This window comes from Bufo gargarizans, chromosome 1 (assembly GCF_014858855.1).
Source record: "Bufo gargarizans isolate SCDJY-AF-19 chromosome 1, ASM1485885v1, whole genome shotgun sequence".
Taxonomy (NCBI): domain Eukaryota; kingdom Metazoa; phylum Chordata; class Amphibia; order Anura; family Bufonidae; genus Bufo; species Bufo gargarizans.
Window position 1 is genome coordinate 654620435 of NC_058080.1, and position 22783 is coordinate 654643217.

General features: G+C 43.8%; 1 protein-coding gene across 1 annotated transcript in view; it reads left to right on the forward strand.

Annotated features, from left to right (window-relative positions):
• LOC122935740 (single-stranded DNA-binding protein 2-like) overlaps positions 1 to 22783 on the forward strand; it is a 156468-nt gene that overhangs the window by 41834 nt on the left and 91851 nt on the right. The window contains exon 2 of the mRNA XM_044291606.1: positions 16289 to 16361. Coding sequence (XP_044147541.1) covers positions 16289 to 16361 — 73 coding nt within the window. The remainder of the gene's footprint in view (positions 1 to 16288; positions 16362 to 22783) is intronic.

The following is a 22783-nucleotide window of genomic DNA, read 5'->3' on the forward strand; positions in this document are numbered from 1 at the left end:
AGCAGTACACGTTCAATAGCCTCGATCTCCCCCCCCACCTGCCTCCTGGATTCCCCATACGCGTTTGGCTAGCCGAACGTGTTGGTGTATGCTATGGGAAGAGTAGAGAAAGCCGCTGCCAGACAATTGTGGCGGTATCATATCTTCCGGGAGGACAAAAGAATCAGGCGAAAACATTAATTTTCACCTTGTCCTTGAGTCAGAAGCTCTCTACACACATTAGGGGGGGGGGGGGGGGGTTCGGCCGACTATAAAGTGTGTGTGTGACGAGCTTATGGACAGGTTGTTCCACTGAAGTGGGTAAGCACAGCGCAGAGCAATCTCCTTGTACCAAGATAACAAGAGCCATGTCCTAATTAACAAAGGTAAACAGCACTCCATAGATAAAGATGTGATTATATCCCTCCTAATCAAAGAACATACAGTAATTGCTATTGTGTACCTCTGTGTACGTAGTGCTACTCTCACGTCTAAGGGTACTTTCACACTAGCGTTATTCTTTTCCAGTATTGAAATCCGGTAAAGGGTCTCGGTACCAGAAAAAAGCATACATTTTATCCCTATGCATTCTGCATGGAAAGCAATCCGTTCAGTATGCATCAGGATGTCTTCCGTTCCGTCCCTTGTACGGTATTTGACCGGACAAAATACTGCAGCTTACTGCGGTATTTTTTCCGGACAGAATCCTGGAACAAAACCGCACTTGCCGGATCCAGCATTAAAGGGAACCTGTCATCTGGATTTTGGGTATAGAGCTCAGGACATGGGTCGCTAGATGGCCGCTAGCACATCCGCAATACCCAGTCCCCATAGCTCTGTGTGCTTTTATTGTGTCAAAAAAACTATTTGATACATATGCAAATTAACCTGAGATGAGTCCTGTCCCTGAGATGAGTCAGGGACAGGACTCATATCAGGCTAATTTGCATATGTATCAAATCGGTTTTATTACACAATAAAAGCACACAGAGCTATGGGGACTGGGTATTGCGGATGTGCTAGCGGCCATCTAGCAACCCATGTCCTCAGCCCTATACACAAAATCCCGGTGACAGGTTCCCTTTAAGTTCCATAGAGATGTATTAATGCCGCTACTGCCTGCCGGATTCTAACAACGCTAGGGTGAAAGTGCCCTGACCTGTGCTACGCTGAGATTAACGAGCTGCAAGCTGAAGTGGAAAGCTATGGCAAACCCATAATCTAGTGATAGAAATATCTGCTTCGGGGCCCCCACGGTAATCTGTGATCCTCCCATTTCACATGTTTCATGCATGTTTTTGGATTATGAAACTGGACGACCATTGTAATGGGGCACACAGTATTTCTTTAACGGGTATTGCCTCCATTCAAAACCAGATATTGAAACCTGTTCCTTTTTTTTTTTTTTCCTGATTCTGTTTTTATTTTTGGGTTGTGGGTTTTGGTATTTTTATTTTATTTTTATGTATGAGTAGGGGCATATGTTTGTATAGCTATACCTCAGCTGTATTGCAATCCGTAGACCACAGTGACACTCTTCAATAAAACTATATGAAAAGCAGAGTTGCATACCGCAAGGTTGTCCATGCAGATGTAGGCAACTGTATGGGCATATGTCTGGGGCGTACGTTTGGCAGAATGTGGTGTGACCCTAGCCTAGGGCATTGTATCGCTGCCCATCTGGACTACAGCTTGATATAAATGCTGCTAAATATCTGTTTTCCAGGCCGGTTAGCTTTGCTGGTTAGGAATGTTATTTTTCTGTTTTGCAGGCGAACATTTCTGGCATTTCTGCCGGTGGACGTCGCAGGTATTAGTAAGCACAGCATGCACCTCTCTGTGTGAAGACCTGCTCTTACCTACCTATATGTGGCCATCTGTTTGAATTTAGCATTTCTGAAATCCGATTGTTTGCCATTAAGCCATAATTAAGGTCAAGAACGACGGTTGCCGTTATTTCACTGCTTCTTCGCGTACGTCTTCTGGCGCACCACACGCGTTTGAGCCCAAGACTTTGCTCAATGCAGGCTACGATCGCGCAGTGGTGGTCTTCATTATAGAGTGTATAGATATTACGAGAGAAGATCACTGTTTCTTGCACTAGTCTTAAAAAGATATCAACTCTGAGACTGCTGGAGACGGCTGAGTATAAGCATTCTGCTATCTCCGGTACTTCCACTGAGCTAAATGGAGCGGCAGCGTGCGTTCGTGACTGGCGCTCCACTAACCCCTATTCTTGTGATCGCCAGCGGTCGGACCCTCGCTGATCAGACACTTTATTTCCTATCCTGTGGAATTTTAATAGGAAAACCCTTTACATTTCTAACCCTTAGGCCTCTTTCACACGAACGATACGGATTGTGTCAGGACGCGTTCAGTGACACACCATTTCGCAAGCAAGTTAAGTCAGTTTTGTCTGCAATTGCATTCAGTGTTTTGTTTTTTCCTTTCGGGTGCAATCAGTTTTGATCTGTTTAAAAAAAAAAACAAAAAAAAAAAACGGAAGATTTACAAACAACATCTCCTAGAAACCATCCAGATTCAATGCGTTTTTAACTGAAGCCCCATTCACTTCTATGGGGCCAGGGCTGCGTGAAAAACCGAGAATATAGAAGATGCTGCGATTCTCACACAACACAGTAATGACACGTGAATAAAATGGGTAAGAATTCAGCGTGGGTTAAATACGTTAACTTCGCGCGTTGTACCCACGCTGAAAACTCGCTCGTGTGAAAGGGGCCTTATACTGCAGAGAGTGAGCTCCCAGTTCCCTCAGGCCATGCTAGGAGTTGTAGTTTCACAACAGCGGAAGGGCTACAGGTTGCAGTCGCGCGGCACAGCGAAGGTATAATAGAAGCATCCTCGGCGGTTGTGTATAGGGTACTGCGGTGACTTACTAATGACTGGGTTTGTACAGGAAGATTAGTAAATTTGGCATCGGTGCTTGTGACTCGTACGCTGCCAATGTTTGATTAGAAGTTGTTAGTGTTGTTAGCAGCAGAGGGGTTTGTAAGTAACAAACAAATTCTTAGATCATGAATCTGTCGTAGCAAACACGAGGGCGAGAAGAAGAAAAAAAAAGTCTTGTTATTTTAAGAGTATGGCAGCACCTGCTCTCCGAGCGTGCGAGTCTGATATATGAGGCTCTAGGCCACGATTTCCCAAGCATCCTCGAAGATGAAATGTACGTCTTGAATGCTCAAGGGCTAACGAAGCGCCTCGTCTCTGAGCGCAGGTGCCTCTTTTAGAGAATTTTCTTCTTTTTCTTTTGATTGACACCAGACGGCCCAGTGAGCACACCGGATACTCAGTCTTCCATATATGTGCAGTAGGTTACCAGTCCCATGTATAATGAATATATAGTTAACTGTCAGTATAAGCAGGGAACATTGCAATGTCTTGACTTCCTTACTGAAGCAGATACATCCATTAAAAAACAAAGATCTGCACGTTCAAGTACATGCTGTATTCTGGACAGCACTTTAAAGGGGTTGTCTCACTTCCACAAGTGGCTTTTATCATACAAAGATTGGTAATACAAGACACTTACTAATTTTATTTATTTATTATACACACTTATATAGCGCTACTAATTCCGCAGCGCTTTACAGACATTATCACCCAACTGTCCCCAATGGGGCTCACAATCTAAGGTCCCTATCAGTATGTCTTTGGAGTGTGGGAAGAAACCGGAGAACCCGGAGGAAACCCACGCAAACACAGGGAGAACATACAAACTCCATGCAGATGTTGCCCTTGGTCGGATTCGAACCTAGGACCCCAGCGCTGCAAGGCACCAGTGCTAACCACTGAGCCACCGTGCTGCCCTAAATGTATTGTGATTGTCCACATTGCTTCCTTTGCTGGCTTGATCATTTTTCCATCACATTATATACTGCCTGTTTCTATGGTTACGACCACCTTGCACTCCAGCAGCGGTGGTCGTGTTTGCACGCTATAGGAAAAAGCTCCAGCCTTTCTGGCGGTCGAGACAGTAGGAGCCCACATAGGCTGGAGCTTTTTCCTATCGGCGTAAATGATAACTGAAATCTTCGGCAGCTACAAGTGGGTGTAGATTTCAGTTTGGTGCCTCATCATAAATCAACCGCTCGCTCCGGCAGTGCAGGGCTCATCAAGACCTGTGTAGCACACGTCTGTCTTGGTAAATCCGCATCTGTGCATGCTGCTTTGCTTGCGTATAGCTCCTTGTAGCAGGATCAATCCTATTAAACCGGGCATGCTGCTTGGTAGAGTTGCCAGTTAAAACAATACATGGGTGATGTTTCCTTGGGCCAGTGAAGAGTTTACTTCTTTATGTAAATTAGAACTTCAGTGCACTGAGGGGCCCGGGCCCCTCTGTGCGCTTGCTTTTTTCCTGACCATTGCCCTTGACTCGCCTGGCCCAGTACACCATGCAATACCATTTTGGTGCATTCCACGGTAAGCATTTGTGCATTCCACGGTAAGAATTTTAGATGTTTTTGGTTTTGTTTTTCCTTAGAGCTGGAGTCCTGTTTTATCTGTTTATTAGGGCTCTTCACACTTGTATATAAAAATACATATCAAATACAGATGTACATTATGGATTTTTTTTTTTGTTTTGTATTTTGTGGCATTTTTGCTCAGTATTTTGCTAGAAGCCAGTGTTTCATCTGTGTTTTTGTTTGCTTTTTTTGTTAAAGGCTTAACTTTTTTTTATTTATGATTTTGCTGAAATATGGATGTAAAAAAACACACACACGTGAACAGTGCAGATACAGAATTGTTATTTTAAAATTCCACCTCCTTACTTCTGTGCTCTAAAAAACAATACCAATATGGGTCCATTGGAACCTGCTGCCTATTTTGTAATAAAACATGCCTATAAAACACGAGAATAGTGGGCTTGTCTCCCCTTGTGAACGGAGCGGCAGGTCCTGCATGATCACTGTATCTCTATTCTTTCTCTGTCTGACGGCTGGATATAGCTGAGCGCTGTACTCGGCTATCTCCAGCAGTGCCATAGAGAATGAATGGAGCAGTAGTCGTTCTTGTGATTGATTGGGGGTCCTTGCGATTGGACCCCACACAGATCCGATGCTTACCCCCAGAATATGTGATAAGTTAATAACTTGGCACAACCCCTTTAATGCAGTTTTTGTGGGTAAAACTGGTGTTACTGATAAATTTGTGCCACCACTGCATGGGACCGTACCCCTAATACAAATTTAATACTTTTCCATTTCATTTTATGATAGTGTAACTTTTTGGTTAAAAAGCAAACTTCAGTTTTCTCAAGTGACTAGTAATCAGAGTGCAAGCGTGGTTCTGCCGAGTTTTTGGCTACTAGACTACAGTACACATGATGAGAGTTAATTATATTGGCACTGCTGTGTAAATAATGTCGGCGCACATCTGAAGAGGTGTATCATTTATCCAGTAATTGAATCATTGTCCTGACTGCAATTCAGTAAGCATTGTTGGGAAAACAAACTCTGCCAATTTTTCAAGGTATAGATCTAAATCATCTGCCTGATAGGAGTCTGCATTTTGCAGTGACATTTTGTAATAGTTCTCAGTAATCTCTCTAAGCAATCTGTTTGAAAATGTGCGTTCTCTTGAGATACGCTTTTTAGATTACAGTATTTTTTCTTCTTATTCGTTCTTTGCCTACTTCAAACTTAGTTGGATGTGGACTATGTTGAAAGAAAATATTATTTGATGCTGACAGAATCTCTATTTTTTGGAAGGCAATTAACTTTTTATAAACTTTGCATAAAGTAATAGTACAAATGAATATAAGAAACCTTGTTAAGGTATCATAATAGAGAAAAATGTATTTCTTTACTCACGAGCCACCTCCTGCACTGATCATTCACCCTTCAGTTCACAACTCAAATATGTCTTGAGCAACATGGTTAAAGAGGGATTGGGTTACATGCTGCCCATAGAGATCTTTGGAGAAAGGAAGGTCAGAAGAGCTACCCCAGTGCTGGATTCACATCTACACTGCTCAGTACTGCTCGATAATGTTATCTGCTGCTTCTGAGGCTGTGCTAGAGAAAGGTAAGATCTCCTCTACTCTGTGTGCAGTGTATTGTAGACATCAGATCAGCTTCTCTCCACCCTGTACCTTAGGGAAAACTGGCAATTTGAGATACAGATTGCAGTCTTTATAATAATCAGATATAATTATTCCTGATGTGCACACAACCGTATCCATTTTGTGGTCCCAAAACCACAAATCTGCAAAATACTGATACCGGTCGTGTTAGGGCTGCTGCACACAAGTCCATTGCGGGAATCGCGCTCTGTGTGTGCGAGTGTGATCCTCTGCTCTGGATTTTCAGGAGCTCAGGGCATTATCATGATTTATAATGCTGTTTGCCTCTGCTTGAGTTGACCTTATTGCTTTATGTCCTATGATCGTGTAGAAGTAAGGTCAAGCAGAGGCACACAGCATTATAAATCATGGTAATGCCTTGTGCAAGTTCAGAACGGAGGATCACTCTCACACATAGGGAGCGATTCCCACAATGGACTCGCCCTTAAAGAGGACCTTTCACTAGAATAAAAAATCTAAACTAAGCATACAGACATGGAGAGCGGCGCCCAGGGATCTCCCTGCACTTACTATTATCCCTGGGCGCCGCTCCGTTCTCCTGGTATAGGCTCCGGTATCTTCATATGTTCGGCTCAACTGGATGGAGCCTGCCGGCGTCTTCTTCTCCCAGGCTGTAGCGCTGGCCAATCGCAGCGCTCAGCTCATAGCCTGAGAGTTGTTGGTGTTTTTTTTTATTTTTTATTTATTTTTCTCTCAGGCTATGAGCTGAGCGCTGCGATTGGCCAGCGCTACAGCCTGGGAGAAGGAGATGCCGGCAGGCTCCACCCAGTTGAGCCGAAAATATGAAGATACCGGAGCCTATACCGGGAGAACGGAGCGGCGCCCAGGGATAATAGTAAGTGCAGGGAGATCCCTGGGCGCCGCTCTCCATGTCTGTATGCTTAGTTTAGATTTTTTATTCTAGTGAAAGGTCCTCTTTAATTCTGCAGTTTTCTCAGTTCCATTAGTAGAAGTGCCTATTCTTGTCCACAAATCGGAGAAAAATAGAACATTTTATGATTTGCAGAATGGCCGTGCGCTGTTCACATTTTGTTTTACAAACCCATAGGAATGAATGGGTTCAGAATGTGATCAGCAACAAATGCGGATCGGACGCCAACCAAAATTGCAGTTGTGTGCACGAGGCCTTATACTGAAGTCACCTGAAAGTATAAATACTTTTTAAAGTGGTTACCTAGGACTAGAAAAGCCTAGCGTGACTACAGTCCCATGCCTGTCCATGAGTCATGCCTGTTATTGAAGCTGGGCCGCACACGCTGAAGCTGAGCTGCAATACCAGACACAACCTAGGGATAGGTGTGCCACTGTTTCTGGACGGAATCGGCCATGTTTCTCAAATCCTAAAGAACCACTTTTTAGATGGGTTTAGTTGAAAATGTTTGAATATCGCCTGCCATATTATGGCATATATACATCCTAGAAGACGTCCTCCATTGGACGCTCTGTGCATCTTGTGCTGATGTGTTGGCAAACTATTCCACACTGCCATCATCCTTTTACATTACAAATTGCCATAAAACACTGGACTTTGGCATGGACAGTTTGTTTCCCATCATTGTATTCCAGTGATTGCTAACCTCCAGCTGTGGTGAAACTACGACTCCCAGCATGCTCCATTCATTTCTGCGGAGTTCTGAGAACAGCCAAGCAAGTGTGCATCTTGGGAGTGGTAGTTTTACTACAGCTGAATTGCTGGAGGTTAGCCATCACACCTTAACATGTGAGCATGCCTTGAAGTTTATCTCGTGTTCCAAGACACAGATGTAGTGTAGTATGTAGCTAATAAAAATTGTAGTGTAAAGCATGCTGAGGAGACAGAGCTCCAGATTGGTCCCCTGATGTGTCAAGAGGTTTGTTCCAGACTACTATGAACTTTCTTTAAACTTCAGATTTAGTCAACCTTTAAACAGTCAATAGTATGTGTGACTGTAAGAAACTTTGTAATATATCTAATCAGAGGAACATGCCTCTTTCTCCCTCTAGCAGCTCATTCCCCCTCCCCTCTCCATGGACTACTATGGGCAGCATGTATTTGTGTTTCTCTGCACCCTCCCCTCCCATAGAGATCTTTGGACAGCACATTAGTGAGCTGATTGTCAAACTCCTGTCCCAGGACTTATTTTGAAAATCATGTTCGTTTGGGAGAGGATGGGGAAGAGCCATTTTTCCCTTTTTTAAGATTTTACAGTTTCTTGTATTAACCTGTAGTATTGATACATTTAACTGTAACATAGTTGCACTATTCCTTTATATGTGTTATATAACGTGTTGTAAATATACGCGTATTATGAAAAGCAGTATTCCCATGTAGGAAGAGTGAGTTGGGGGCACATGGCTGATATTGCAAAATCAAGACATCCTCAAAGGATTTTTTATGTAATATAATATATATATTTTTAACAACTAATGAGACATCTTTGTTTTTATTTACCATTTCTTAATTGCTTCCTTGAAATCGCGATGTAAAACAGCACTTTGTATAATTAATTACCGTCAGTAGAAGTAATTGTGAGCACTGTGTGTGCTCTCATTGCCATGTAAGTGTTGCATTGGGACCATAACTGATAACATTGATTATTGTACAGAGAAGCCGCCTTGCCAAGCCTTTGCCTTTTATTCCTAAATTACCAGTGTGCTAATTAATAACAAACTATAAATGGTCTATTACTCACTGCAATTATTTTAGTAGGTTCAAATAATGATTCTGTTTTCTGGTTTGATGGCCATTGAAACCCTCTATGCATTCAAACACATGCATATTTATAATCCCGATGTAATGACGCCATGCCTAAACCATATACTGCCTCATTACTTCAAGTGCCTAGATGTGACATGGCAGAGCCATGGGCATGGAGAAATATACAACCCCTATGTGTTGCCATACAGGCTCCGTGGGGTGCCATATGTCAAGAACTATCCTTCCCTAGTAGCAATGTTTTTAAAGGGAACCTGTCATCAACTTTATGCTGCCCATACTAACGGCAGTATAAAGTAGAGACAGGCGAGTTGATTTCAGCGGTCTGTCATTTATAAGTTAAAAGTAAGTGGTTGCCGAGAACCAACATCAGTCATTGCAGACTGGGCCTGGAAAAGAGTCATGGCCTCCTGAGAAGAGTCGTGGTAATTTTATAATCTCCTGCCCACCTGCTGATGACTGACAGGCTTCTACCTATGTAGTTTTCTCCCTTTCTCTCTAGGAGAGAACTGCCATTCATCAGCAGATGGGTGAGAGCAGGAGATGATGAATAACCATGACTCTTCTCAGGTAGATTTGACTCTTCTCAAGCCCCGGGCTGCAGTGATTATGATGCTGGTTCTCAGCAACCACTTACTTTTAGCTGATGACTGACACACCGCTGAGATCAGCATTTCTGTCACTATTTTATGCTGCCCTCAGTGAGGTCAGCATAAGGTGGATGACAGGTTCCCTTTAAGGGGTTGTCGCACTTCAGCAAATGGCATTTATTATGTAGAGACTAATGTATTGCGATTGTCCATTTTGCCTCCTTTGCTGGCTTGATTCATTTTTACATCACATTATACACTGCTCATTTCCATGGTTACGACCACCCTGTAATCCAGCAGCGGTGGTCGTGCTTATACACTATAGGAAAAGGTGCCAGCCTCACTGGTGGCTGCGATCATAGGATCACGTATAGGCACACATGTGCAGCAGCTCCCTTCCAGGCCACCTCATATCTGCACTGCAGCAGTGGCTGTAACCCCAGGAAATGAGCAGTGTATAATGTACCAGGAAATTCCCTGTTAAACCAGGCACTGTGCCTTGTAGGGCTAGCTCAGCTGAATGTAACAATACCTTTTACTTAACAATCTTTTGCTTCATTCTGGAGAAAAAGTGATTTTTATCCATATTCAAATGAGTAGGTAAGTGCAATGGGGGCGGTCCCAAGCCACTCTGTGCAACCCTTTTGCTCCTACTGCTTTCTCTGCCAGTCCCTCGCACTCCTTGATTGACTAGATCAGGAACTATGACTATACAGGAGAGAGAGGGGCTGGCAGAGGAAAGCGGAGGAGCAAGGGTGCACAGAGTGGCTTGAGCCTGCCCGAAGTGCACTTAATAGCTAATTTCCATATGGGTTAAAAATACGTTCCATATTACAAATGGATTGCTAAGTGACAGGTATCATTACATTCTGCTCAGCTAGCCCTAATGACCATTTATCAAAACTGGTGAAAAGAAAAACTGGCTTAGTTGCCCATAGCAACTTTCATTTTTCAGAGCTTCTTTGGAAAATGCAAGGTGGCATTGGATTGGTTGCTATGGGCAACCATGCCAGTTTCCCTGTATACCAGTTTTGATAAATCTCCCCCATAGTGCCTGATTTAACAGTACATGTCCTTTTAAGAGAACTGCACATTTTGTCTAAAGAACGTATAGCAACAGTTACTGTCATATTTTGGTAAAATGCTCGTTGTGTGAACCTCATTTAGAGTGGTAGAGCTGTAGAGGGTCTGGGTGAAACAAATACTGGTTTCCCTTTAAGAGTAGACGTACATCTTGACGGGTCCTGAACTCCTGTGCACATGCGCAGTAACCCTCCTAGCAGCAGGGCCCAGCCCGGAGAGTAGGATGTGGTGCGTCGAGTGGGTATTGAATGAAGCTGACAAGCAGAGGAGGGGTTGATAGGGTGCACCGAGTGGCTTGGGCCCACCCTCTGTGCACTTCAGATCTCATTTGTATCTTTAGAAAAAGCTGTGTAATTCGGGAAACGCCACACCGGGTCAGGATAAAACGGGTACCAATGTAATCAGCTCTGGCAGCCCTACCAGGCATTGTGCCAGGGTGTGTACTGTCGTTCTTGTATTCTTTTAGCAATCAATTTGAAAACCATGCCAAATCATGGTAAAACTGTGTGACCATGAACCTGAGGATATTGCCCAAAATGATAGCTGATAATCAATCAGACGAAACGTCTTGACCGGAGGGCGTCTGACAGTCGGGTGTTGTCGGTGTCGATGGTCGCCTGTATTTGTAGAAGGTGAACTCATTACATTGAAGTTGTTGTTGCTCCCAGTTTAGGGATTTCATCGTATCTCCTCCAGCAGCCTTCTCCGTCTGCATATGATTTGCATGGAGAATGTAAAGTGTTTGCATAGTTTGCACCTGTAGGTTGTAATCAAGTATAATCTTGTAATCGGAGGTAATATATTCTTTTTATCTCGGATGTGTGTTTTCAGTTTGTAGCCTAGACTTGGGTTAATAGTGTGTATGTTAAATAAGGGAACTCTTGGAAGCCCCTGGATGTGGCTATATGTGTATATATACCTCCCTAATATACACTAAAATGATATATAAACTTCTCTTATGGAGCGGCCCTATGCTGTAGAAACTTTCAATGGCCTAAATTGACAATGATTAAAGTTGTCCATACATATTAGGCTTCGTTCACATCAGAAGAAGGCCTCATGCACACGGACGTTTTTTTTCACGGTCCGCAAAACGGGGTTCCGTTGGTCCGTGATCCGTGACCGTTTTTCCGTCCGTGGGTCTTCCTTGATTTTTGGAGGATCCACGGACATGAAAAAAAAGTCATTTTGGTGTCCGCCTGGCCGTGCGGAGCCAAACGGATCCGTCCTGAATTACAATGCAAGTCAATGGGGACGGATCCGTTTGATGTTGACACAATATGGTGCCATTTCAAACGGATCCGTCCCCATTGACTTTCAATGTAAAGTCTGGAGTTCTGTTATACCATCGGATTGGAGTTTTCTCCAATCCGATGGTATATTTTAACTTGTAGCGTCCCCATCACCATGGGAACGCCTCTATGTTAGAATATACTGTCGGATATGAGCTACATCGTGAAACTCATTTCCGACAGTATATTCTAACACAGAGGCGTTCCCATGGTGATGGAGACGCTTCAGGTTAGAATATACAAAAAAACTGTGTACATGACTGTCCCCTGCTGCCTGGCAGGTGCTGCCAGGCAGCAGGGGGCAGACCCCCCCCCCCCCCCCCCCTGTTTTTAACTCATTGGTGGCCAGTGGGCCCCCCCTCCCCTGTTGTTAACTCGTTGGTGGCCAGTGTGCGCACCCCCCTCCCTCCCTCTATTGTTTTAATACATTGGGGCCAGTGTGCGCGCGCCCCCCCAACCCCCCCTCCCTCCCTCTATTGTTTTAATACATTGGGGCCAGTGTGCGCGGCCCCCCCAACCCCCCCTCCCTCCCTCTATTGTTTTAATACATTGGGGCCAGTGTGCGCACCCCCCCAACCCCCCCCCCCCCCTCCCTCCCTCTATTGTAATCATCATCGGTGGCAGCGGAGTAGAAGATTTTCATACTTTACCTGGCTGCTGGCTGCTGCGATCTCTGTGTCCGGCCGGGAGCTCCTCCTACTGGTAAGTGACAGGTCTGTGCGGCGCATTGCTGTCACTTACCAGTAGGAGGAGCTCCCGGCCGGACGCAGACATCGCAGCAGCCAGCAGCCAGGTAAGTATGAAAATCTTCTACTCCGCTGCCACCGATGATGATTACAATAGAGGGAGGGAGGGGGGGGGGGGTTGGGGGGGGTGCGCACACTGGCCCCAATGTATTAAAACAATAGAGGGAGGGGGGGTTGGGTGGGCGCGCACACTGGCCCCAATGTATTAAAACAATAGAGGGAGGGAGGGAGGCGGGTGCGCACACTGGCCACCAACGAGTTAACAACAGGGGGGGGGGGGCCGCACAATGATATTCAAACTGGGGAGGGGGGGGGGGGTCTGCCCCCTGCTGCCTGGCAGCCCTGATCTCTTACAGGGGGATATGATGGGGTTAATTGTACTATCATATCCCCCTGTAAGAGATCGGGTGCTGCCAGGCAGCAGGGGGCAGTCTTGTACAAAGTTTGCAGTGTATTCTAACTAGAAGCGTCCCCATCACCATGGGAACGCTTCTGTGTTAGAATATACTGTCGGAAATGAGTTTTCACGAAGTGAAAACTTAGATCAGAAAAAGCTTTTATGCAGACGGATCTTCGGATCCGTCTGTATGAAAGCAACCTACGGCCACGGATCACGGACACGGATGCCAATCTTGTGTGCATCCGTGTTCTTTCACGGACCCATTGACTTGAATGGGCCCGTGAACCGTTGGCCGTGAAAAAAATAGGACAGGTCATATTTTTTTCACGGCCAGGAAACACGGCTCACGGATGCGGCTGCCAAACGGTGCATTTTCCGATTTTTCCACGGACCCATTGAAAGTCAATGGGTCCGTGAAAAAAAACGGAAAACGGCACAACGGCCACGGATGCACACAACGGTCGTGTGCATGAGGCCGAACAGAAAAAAAAGCCAAGATAAAATGGATCCTTTATTTTAAGCCACCGTTGGGCACATTTAGCATCCATTTGTGTTAGTTCCATCAGAGATGCGTTATTTTTGGCGCAAGAAAAAGTCCTATGTACAGGACTGATCAGAAGACGGGAAAACAAAACAGTGATGTGAGCGAAGCCTTAGGCTGGGTTCATATCGCGTTTTTTTCCCATCCGTTTAACATATACAAAAAACGTACTGTATCTGCTCACCATAGAGTTCCAATGTAAAAAAAGTATACGTTTTTTTTTTTTTTACCGTACTGTGCAGGATTCAAAAACATGGTGTGCCGCATTTTTGTATCTTTTTTTTTTTTTTTTTTTTAGAGTATACGTCAAGCGGAGGCATGAAACGTGATCTGAACCCACTCATTTGGGGGGTGGTCGGGGAAATCAGCAGACAATGTAAGGCAGTGATGGCGAACCTTTTAGAGATTGAGTGCCAAAACTGTAACCCAAAACCCACTTATTTATCGCAAAGTGCCAACATGGCAATGTACCCTGAATACTACAGTCCAGTATAGTGTATCTTCCATGTACTTTATCATGTAGCTATAATAGCCTACATTCAGTGCGCTGCCTGTGCTGTTCATAGTGCGCCCTGTGCTGATAAATGGCAGGAAAAGTCTAATGCAAATTAGTACACCATAGACTCCAGGGTGCGGGTGCCCAGATAGAGGGCTCTGAGTGCTGCCTCTGGCACATGTGCCATAGGTTCGCCACCACTGCTCTAAGGCGTATGCCTTCTGACTCTCCTGTGATGTTAAATGTCAGGGGAAGGGAGGGTCAGGCATACTGGGTTTCAACATGCCTGATTCTTTTGTTCTCCTTACATAAGTCACTGTTCCAGGTGTCTCCAGTAGCTTTCTGCCCTCTTCCATTCACCATACGGACAAGCGTCTCATACATTTTTCTGGCTAACATGGTAGCACACTTTTTTTTGCTATACTTTGACTTGCTGGTCCATTACACAACATTGCTCATTGTCCAATAAGGCCAGTTTCACTTTCTAGGAAACGCGCTCCGTGTGAGAGCAGTATATCCCGGACTGAGCACTGCTCCTCTGAAGTGAACTTGCGGCATCATAATGATTTGTGATGCTGTGAATTCCCGTCTTGTCTCTGTTGGTCTTCTGTACTGTACTTGCCTAATGCGGTGACTACAGTTCAGTAGACCCGCGGTGAGATGGGAATTCACAGCATTCTAAACCATTGTAATGCTGTGAGTTCACTTCTGAGGAGCAGTGTTCAGTCTGGGAAATACTGCTCCCACTCGGCACTTGTTTCCTAGACTGAATACGCTCATGGGAACCTGGCCTTGGTATTCCACAAATATTATTGAATGTTCTACCTTGTAAACGTCCCACGACTAATGGTGAACTCTTGTAGCATCAGATGGAGTTCCCATGTCTTTACATGGACCATGTATGAGCGTGATGCCTTTTACATTCATGAGCCCAGCTACATGGAAGACCTCCAGGTGAAGTTTTGCTGTAGGACTTGCTGCCATGAATGTTTTTGATGTTGTGTACAGATTAGTCAGGTTTTCTTCTGGGGACATGTACCGCTAATGCTGCTGTATTTTATGTATTTTTATTTCTCGTTCCCTCCGGCTCTGCTCATTGCCGCTGCCTCAGCAGTTCTTCCCTCCATACATTTTTAATGCTCTGTTACGTAGGGAGGTTTTCAGGTCTGGAGATTAGTTGCGGTTTTCACAAGTGTGTTGTAAGGGATATGAAGGATCTATGGCCACCGTGCCCCCTAAGCTGTCATATACGGGGTCATTTTCTGACAAGTCCTTCAATAACTGGATCATTTTGGATCTGGTATCTGTGCTGCCACAACTTGAAAAACTCAACACTTTTGGGAAAAGTGTCTGATAAAGAGTCTGTCACTTCTTCTGTAGTGCTGGTAGGTGGCCTTGGGCTGTGTAGTTTGTTGATGAATCTTTATGAAGAAAAAGGGCTTAAAGGGAATGAGTCACCTAGAATTTATTTTCTTGCCAGTTAAAATCAGATAGTAGCTCATCATTTTTTCTGATTTTTGTCTTAGGGTACTTTCACACTAGCGTTATTCTTTTCCGGGATTGAGTTCCGTCACAGGGGCTCAATATCGGGGGGGGGGGGGAAGAGTTTGTTTTATCCTAATGCATTATGAAAGGAAAGCATTCTGTTCAGTATGCATCAGGAGGTCTTCAGTTCAGTCCTTTTGCGGTATTTGGCTGGAGAAAATACCGAAGCATGCTGCTTCTTTTTTTCTCTGGCCAAAACTCCGGAACTCTTTCCGGAATGCCGGATCCGGCATTAATTCCCATTGAAATGTATTAATGCTGGGTCCGGTACCAAATGTTACGGAAAACCCAGATCCTGTTTCCCGGTCCTGTGCATGCGCAGACCTTTTAAAAATGCGGAAAAAATAAATATCGGATCCATTTTCCTAGATGACACCGGAATTTCAATGCATTTTTCAGACGGATCCATCTACAAATGATATCCGTTTGCATACAGATTTACGGATCCGGCAGGCAGTTCCGGCGACGGAACTACCTGCCGGATCCTCACAACGCAAGTGTGAAAGTACCCTTATTGTTTTATTTTTAAAGATTTTTTTTATTTATTTTTTATTCGAAAACATATGTGCCCGAGCAATCGCATTAAACGTCGTTTAGACACATACAGTACCGATAATTGCTCATGCAAATAGAACTAAACGAGCGCTAAACTTGGTATAACACCGATGGGTGCTCGTTACCTCCTGAAAGTCTCCCAGTGTAAATGGGCTCTTAGTTAAATCTGGTTCAGATTCCCAGGACGGGTCTGGATTCTCCTAGTGCAATGTTTGGCCACATACAAATGAACACAAATGACATATGTGTCTTTGTTTCCCCAGGTTAGCTCTATATGTGTATGAATACCTGCTACACGTGGGGGCACAGAAGTCCGCTCAAACGTTTTTGTCAGAGGTGAGTAATCATTGTAAATACAAATGCTAAAGAACGTATGCTGTTTGTATGATTGAGTGTAAGAAGTTCTACCCTTAAAAATGTTTAATTTAATCAGCATGAAAAACTACTATGTTATATAATTTACCTAGTGTCAAGAAATGTTTAATTGGCGAAATATTCTATATACTTGTAATTTCTCCCCACGGTTTAACAATGTCTGTCCTCCAAATGTGCTGGTTGCCAGTGGACACACATGCTCAGTCAGACTCTCCCTCCATCTGGATTCTGTGGCAGAATATCATTATATATAAAAAAAATATATACATTTTTTGCCAATTTTCTGCCATGCTTAAAAGCTATGTACACCTTTTGGGGCAATTTCTTTTATTATTGCTTTGTACTCATTTTGAGCTAAAAAAAAAATAATTTTTTCAAATGGTCTTTTAAAAATTTTTTTAACCCTTTTCTCCAAACAGCCTTGAGATTCTCTAGTAGCAGGCTCTGTATTTTTGCTTTGTTCCATCAGGCAGCTCAGCTGAGGGCTCCTTACATCTGATCTTTGACCTTTTATAAACACTTGCTATAGCTCAGTTCTTATATTACTAATGAGAATGCAGGTTAGGCTACTTTCACATCTGTGCTTTGTATTCCGATTTTTGAGATCCGGCAGAGGATCTCAAAACCGGAGCAAAACGCTTCAGCTTGATTTAATAGATAAGGATGCATCCTTTAAGTTCGGATGTAGTTGTATTAAATCGAGACTGAACAAACTGGATTCGGCCCTAAAAACAAAAAACTATCCAGCACTATTGACTTACATTGTTTTTTTGTGGCGGATCCGGATTGTTCCGTTTCGCAGACCGGACACAAAACCGTAGCTTGCAGCGCTTTTGGAAACCGGAACGGAATGCGTTCTGATCTGTTATGTCCCCATTGACAATGCATGGGGACAAAATGGAAGAGGATCCTGGCAGAGGATCTCAAAACCGGAATACAAAGCACAGATGTGAAAGTAGACTTAAATAAGTGCTTATATGACCTCTTAGTAATTTAGAGATAAGGGTCATTAGACGACTGGCACAAAGTGAAAGGGTGATTCTCACAGCCAGACAGTTAACCCTTTGTGACAGAACGGCTGACTATTTTTAATAAAGAGGGCGTGTCCTTTCCAACGCTCTCTCCCTGTAACTGCCACAGCTTCTAACAGAACATATGACTGGTGGCAGTTGAAGATTTAAACTGAGCACGATCGACCAGCTCAGTGAGACAGACAATAAATAAGGAAAAGAACAAACAGCATATGTCTTGGTGAATAGCAGCATTTTTAATTATATGCAATTGCAAAAGTATTCAGATCCAAGTGCTGGTTTGAAAAATGTAGAATAGGTTTCTTGACACAACCCCTTTAAAGAGGATCTGTCTTGATTTGCTGAGAGGATCTATCTATAGTGTATGCTGTCTTTAGTTAGGGATGACAACAGCCTCTCCTTTCTGTAGGTGGACAACCACAGAGCGGTGTATAAGCCCACTCCGGCCCTGTGCTGTAGATTGAGGTCTTCATCCAGCCAGATCTCTCGAGATCATGCTGGGCTTCTGCATCGCTCTGACTGTCCGATCCTTGGGATTGTCAGAGTGATGCTGGAAACTCAGTCTGCAGAGTATGCTCAATAAGCATATCAGGCTCCAGAATCTGTAGGGGGCTATATCTCATTAAAGGGGTTATCTGAGAATTAAAGGGGTTGTCTGGGTTTAGAGCTAAACCCGGACATACCCTTATTTTCACCCAGGCAGCATCCCTGATGTTGGCATCGGAGCAGCTCATGCTCCGATGCTCTCCCTTCTCCGATGCTCTCCCTTGCCCTTGTAGATCGCGCAGGGCATTGGCTCTTTTTTGTTTACAATAACACACTGCTTCCGCCTGGCAGTGTGTTCGGTGACGTCACCGGCTCTGACGGGTGTGCTTTAGCACTCCCCTAGCCGTTTTACTGGCTAGGGCAACGCTATAGCCCGCCCATCAGTGCCGGTGACGTGACCGGGCTTCCTGACAGCCCCATGAAGAGCTCGGTACATCAACTGAACTGTTGAAAATGCCTTTGCCCTGCGCGATTTAGTGCAGGGCAAAGGAGAGTATCGGAGCATAAACTGCTCCGATGCTCAAGTCAGGGGGGGCTGCCTGGGTGAAAATGGGGATATGTCCGGGTTCAGAGCCCATTAACCCTTTTAAGAAAATGAAAATACTTTAAATATTACTTTTATTATAAATATATACTCAAATGCCTTTTCATTATTTATAATGGCTTGTTTTTGTCTGGGGAGCAATCAACAGAGGAAACAAGATGGCCACTGTCCCATTAGTTAACACAAAACATGTCCTAATCACACAGGAGGACAAGTTACTTTACAACACTGAGGTAAAGAGCAGCCTCATCCTCCTCTCTGCTCTACTTGTCAGGGATTATGACCCTAAATACAGATAAGATCTTTAGCCAAATCTCTTGGGCATTTTAGTTTATGAGGAGACATGAAGTACAGAGAGGACGGACAGGACAGACTGTGGTGATGTGTTGCTGTGGTAATGGAGACTGCATACAAGTGCTGCTGCTCATTACCCCCACCTCACCCTCCTCGCATGTCTCCTCATCTTCTCCATTCCCAGAGTGATTCACCTGTATTCAGGATCATGATTCCTGACAAGCAGAGCAGAGAGGAAGCTCATCTGGGTCATTGTGGTGCAGTCACTTGTCCTCCTGTGTGATTAGGACAGGTTTTGTGTGTACTGATAGGACAGCGGCCATTTTATTTCCCCTAATGATTGCTCTCTAGACAAAACGATTCATTATAAGCAATGAAAGGGATTTGGGAATATATTTATAATAAAATAATATTTAAGTAATTTCTTTTTTTATTTTTTTTATTCCTGGAGAACCCCTTTTAAGAGTGTGGGGGTGGGGGATATTGAGGGGGAAAAAAACAGCGCTTCACTCTGGCAGCTAGTGTCTGGTACTTAGTTTACATCTTTTTAATCTCCTGATAGTCTTCTAATTGGTGATGTAATAGTAAGAGTATGCAAATAATGGTAAACCACAATCTAGTTTCGTGCACACATCCAGTCTGCTTGTTTCTTACATACCAGCAGGGTCAGTACGATCAGTAATACCAAATTTTTATAGTTTTCCTGTGGTTTAATATGTAAATTAAAAAAAAAACTTGAGGGGGGATGTATTTTCTTTGTAATGTTATTTTCTGACTACAATAACTAATATATATATATATATATATATATATATATATATATATATATATATATACATTTTTTATTTATTTTTTTGAAGTGTGTATGACTTGTAGGTTTTTATTTACATATTAAACCACAGCGACCAGAAAAGAGCAAATTGGGCACTTTTTTAGATTTTTTTTATAAATACTTCTAGATTTTAATAGTATGGGCCTTTTTGGACTCAACCAATGGTGTTTATTTTTATATTTGTAAAATAGTGAAGGTTTTTATTTTATTTTATCTTTTTACATTTATTTCTAGCTCCCCCTAGGGAACTTTAACATGCAATCGTGTGATCGCTTATTCTATATTTTCACACCAGTCCGAATGATCACCAGGATGACTTTGTGAACTGTGCCAACTGCTGGCCCATCCTCACCGCCTGAAGGCTGATTACTTTGGCAGATAGCGTTTACATGCCTTGTACAGTGGCTTGGATGTAGTCGTAGATGCTGCAGGGTATTGTCCGTTGTATTATGCAGCACCACTCTGAGTGTGTGTTCGACTTATTTTAATTAATAATTATTCTATAGAAATTCTAACATGTTATCGCCACTACACTAGGGAATAGTCTCCACATCTAAAGGCCTATTTACATTGGCCGATCATCGACCAGATAATCCCTAACCAGCATTCATAGGAACGCTTGTTAGTGATGATCTGCCAGTATGAAAGTACTGCCGATGAACGACCAAAATGTTCATTGATCAGGTACTAGGAACGGTGGTGCGGTCACCGAAATCATCGATTTGCCGGCAGCAGATTGTGGCGTCTAAACAACACTCTGCTGCCGGCAAAGAATGATTCTGTAGGGAACAAGCAATGGCATTAGCGATCGCTCCTCCCTATACTCTGGGGGGCTGAATGTAATTACTGGAACGCTTCCTTCCCGACAATCGTCTGCTCTCTCTTTTAGATTCTGTTCACACTTTTGTCGTAGAAGAATAGTTCAGCATGCAGCGCTGTTCTTTCCATCAAAGTGACACTGGGTGGGACCTGATGGACCCCATTATGAGTACATGGGGTCTATTGGGTGCTGTTGGCGCTTGTCATGTGACTGATCTAGCGCTCAGTTATTTATGTTTTATGACGTAGTAGAAAAAGAAGAAATTGATGGAAGTGTGAACAGAGCCTATATGTTTGTGCCTAGTTTTTGGTTCCCCTTTGATTTACCACATAAAGCCTTCGTTCCCTCCCTCGCAGCCAGCGTGCTGATGTATTCCTCACCGCTTCATTTTCGCATGCATCTTTAACTTTTGCTTACAGCTTGCTTTTCCTGCTTCATGGCAGATGGGTCAGCCCATGGGAGAGCACATCGAGGTTTGTGTTCTACAAGAGAGCGTTTAGAAGTGCTGAAAATACACACGTTGGGAAAAGTGGTTTATGAGTTATTAACGGTGAGGTTGAATAATCATCACTGCTGCCGACAATAATCCTAACACTTTATGATCTTCCCCGTGCGTTTATGTCACTTTTCCTCTAGTCCATATTCATAAGCAGGCAGCGCTTTCTGGGAAGCGTCACAATCCATTATACACTGTGCGTGTAGAGTAATTGTAAATGTCATTATACAGATCCCGCCATTATTTCTGGGAAGCTTTGTAGAATAGTGGACCCTGCGTTTGTACTGTGAATGGTTCCCAGCATGATGACGATCCATGGACACTGGAATGGGACAGGTTTAGAGATGGCGGCGTTGGAGGGTTAATCCTTATAAGAAGATGTCTAATTAATCGGATTATAATCTGGGTGTAATTAGTCGTTTTGTGTACCTACAAAATTGGGGATCTCTACATAGATATATGAATTGGCACCATGACGGCATACTCGTAGACTATAGTGGCCTTTCAGGATACGTACGTTCAGCAAGGCTCTAAAAACCTGCTTCACGAAAATATTCACTGGACGTCATGTGAACTGAGCCTTGGAAAGGCGCTGGGTTAGGATTACCACTTCAGAATTCAAAATTCGGATAGTTTAAAACTGTCACAAGTCTTGGTGCATGGCTTATGTGCGTCAAAACTTGCGACTTTTCCCTGCTTAAGCCGTTTTACCAAAGAAAAGAGTGTGTGCTGTGGGTGGGGAAGCGGCCCATTTATCATTTTCCACGCTGGTTTTTGGAGTGAAAAATTGCTTAAATCTGCGCCCGCAAGAGGACTGTCTGCTGGACAAAGCACCAAACTTATGGAGAGCCCTGCTGCTCTACATAACTTTAGCGCTTTCTCGGGCAGCGCAGAGGTACCCGACACCAGTGTTTATTAACACTGGTCTTAACCTCTTCGCACATTATGACGTAACGTTACGTCATAATGCCTCAGGGGATGTATGGAGTGGGCCTCTGCAGCGGGCCTGCTCCATACACAGCGGGTGACGTGATCAACGCCAATCGCGGCACCTGTAAGTGAAGGCAGAGGGATGCGGCTCCCTCTGCATTCCTATTGGAGCCCCGCGATTTCACTGTGAGGGCTCCAATCAGTTGCCATGGCAGTCTGGATGCTGCTGAAGCGCTCCAGGCCTGCCATGGCAATCTCCATACTGAGCTATGCACAAGGCATAGCTCAGAATGAAGAGGTATTCTAGTATGCTGCCGCTGATCTCTATTAGGGTCGATTCACATGTCCGCAATTTCGTTCAGCATTTTGTGGAACGGATTTGCGGACCCATTCATTTCTATGGGGCAGCACAATGTGCTGCCCTGATCCGGAATTGCAGACCCGCACTTCCGGGTCCGCAATTCCGATCCCCCCAAAAATAGAACATGTCCTATTCTTGTCCGCAATTGCGGACAAGAATAGGCATTTTCTATTATGTTTGCGGATGTCCGTGTTTTGTGGATCCGCAAAACACACACGGACGTGTGAATGGACCCTTAGGATGAATAGGAGAGTGGATCAAAAGATCCCATGTATTATGCCCCTAAGGGGGCTAATAGTTCTAAAAAATAAAATAAGAAGTGAAAAGTTAACACATGTTTTAAGAACACTAATATATTAAATGTTTAAATCACCCCCTTTCCCAAATTTACGTGTAAAAACTATAAAAAAAATTAACATATAAGGGTATCTCTGCGTTCAAAAAAGTCTGAACTATTAAAATATATTTTAAAAAATCCTGTACGGTGAACGCCTTAACTGAAAAAAAATATAAAAAATTGTGCAGTTTG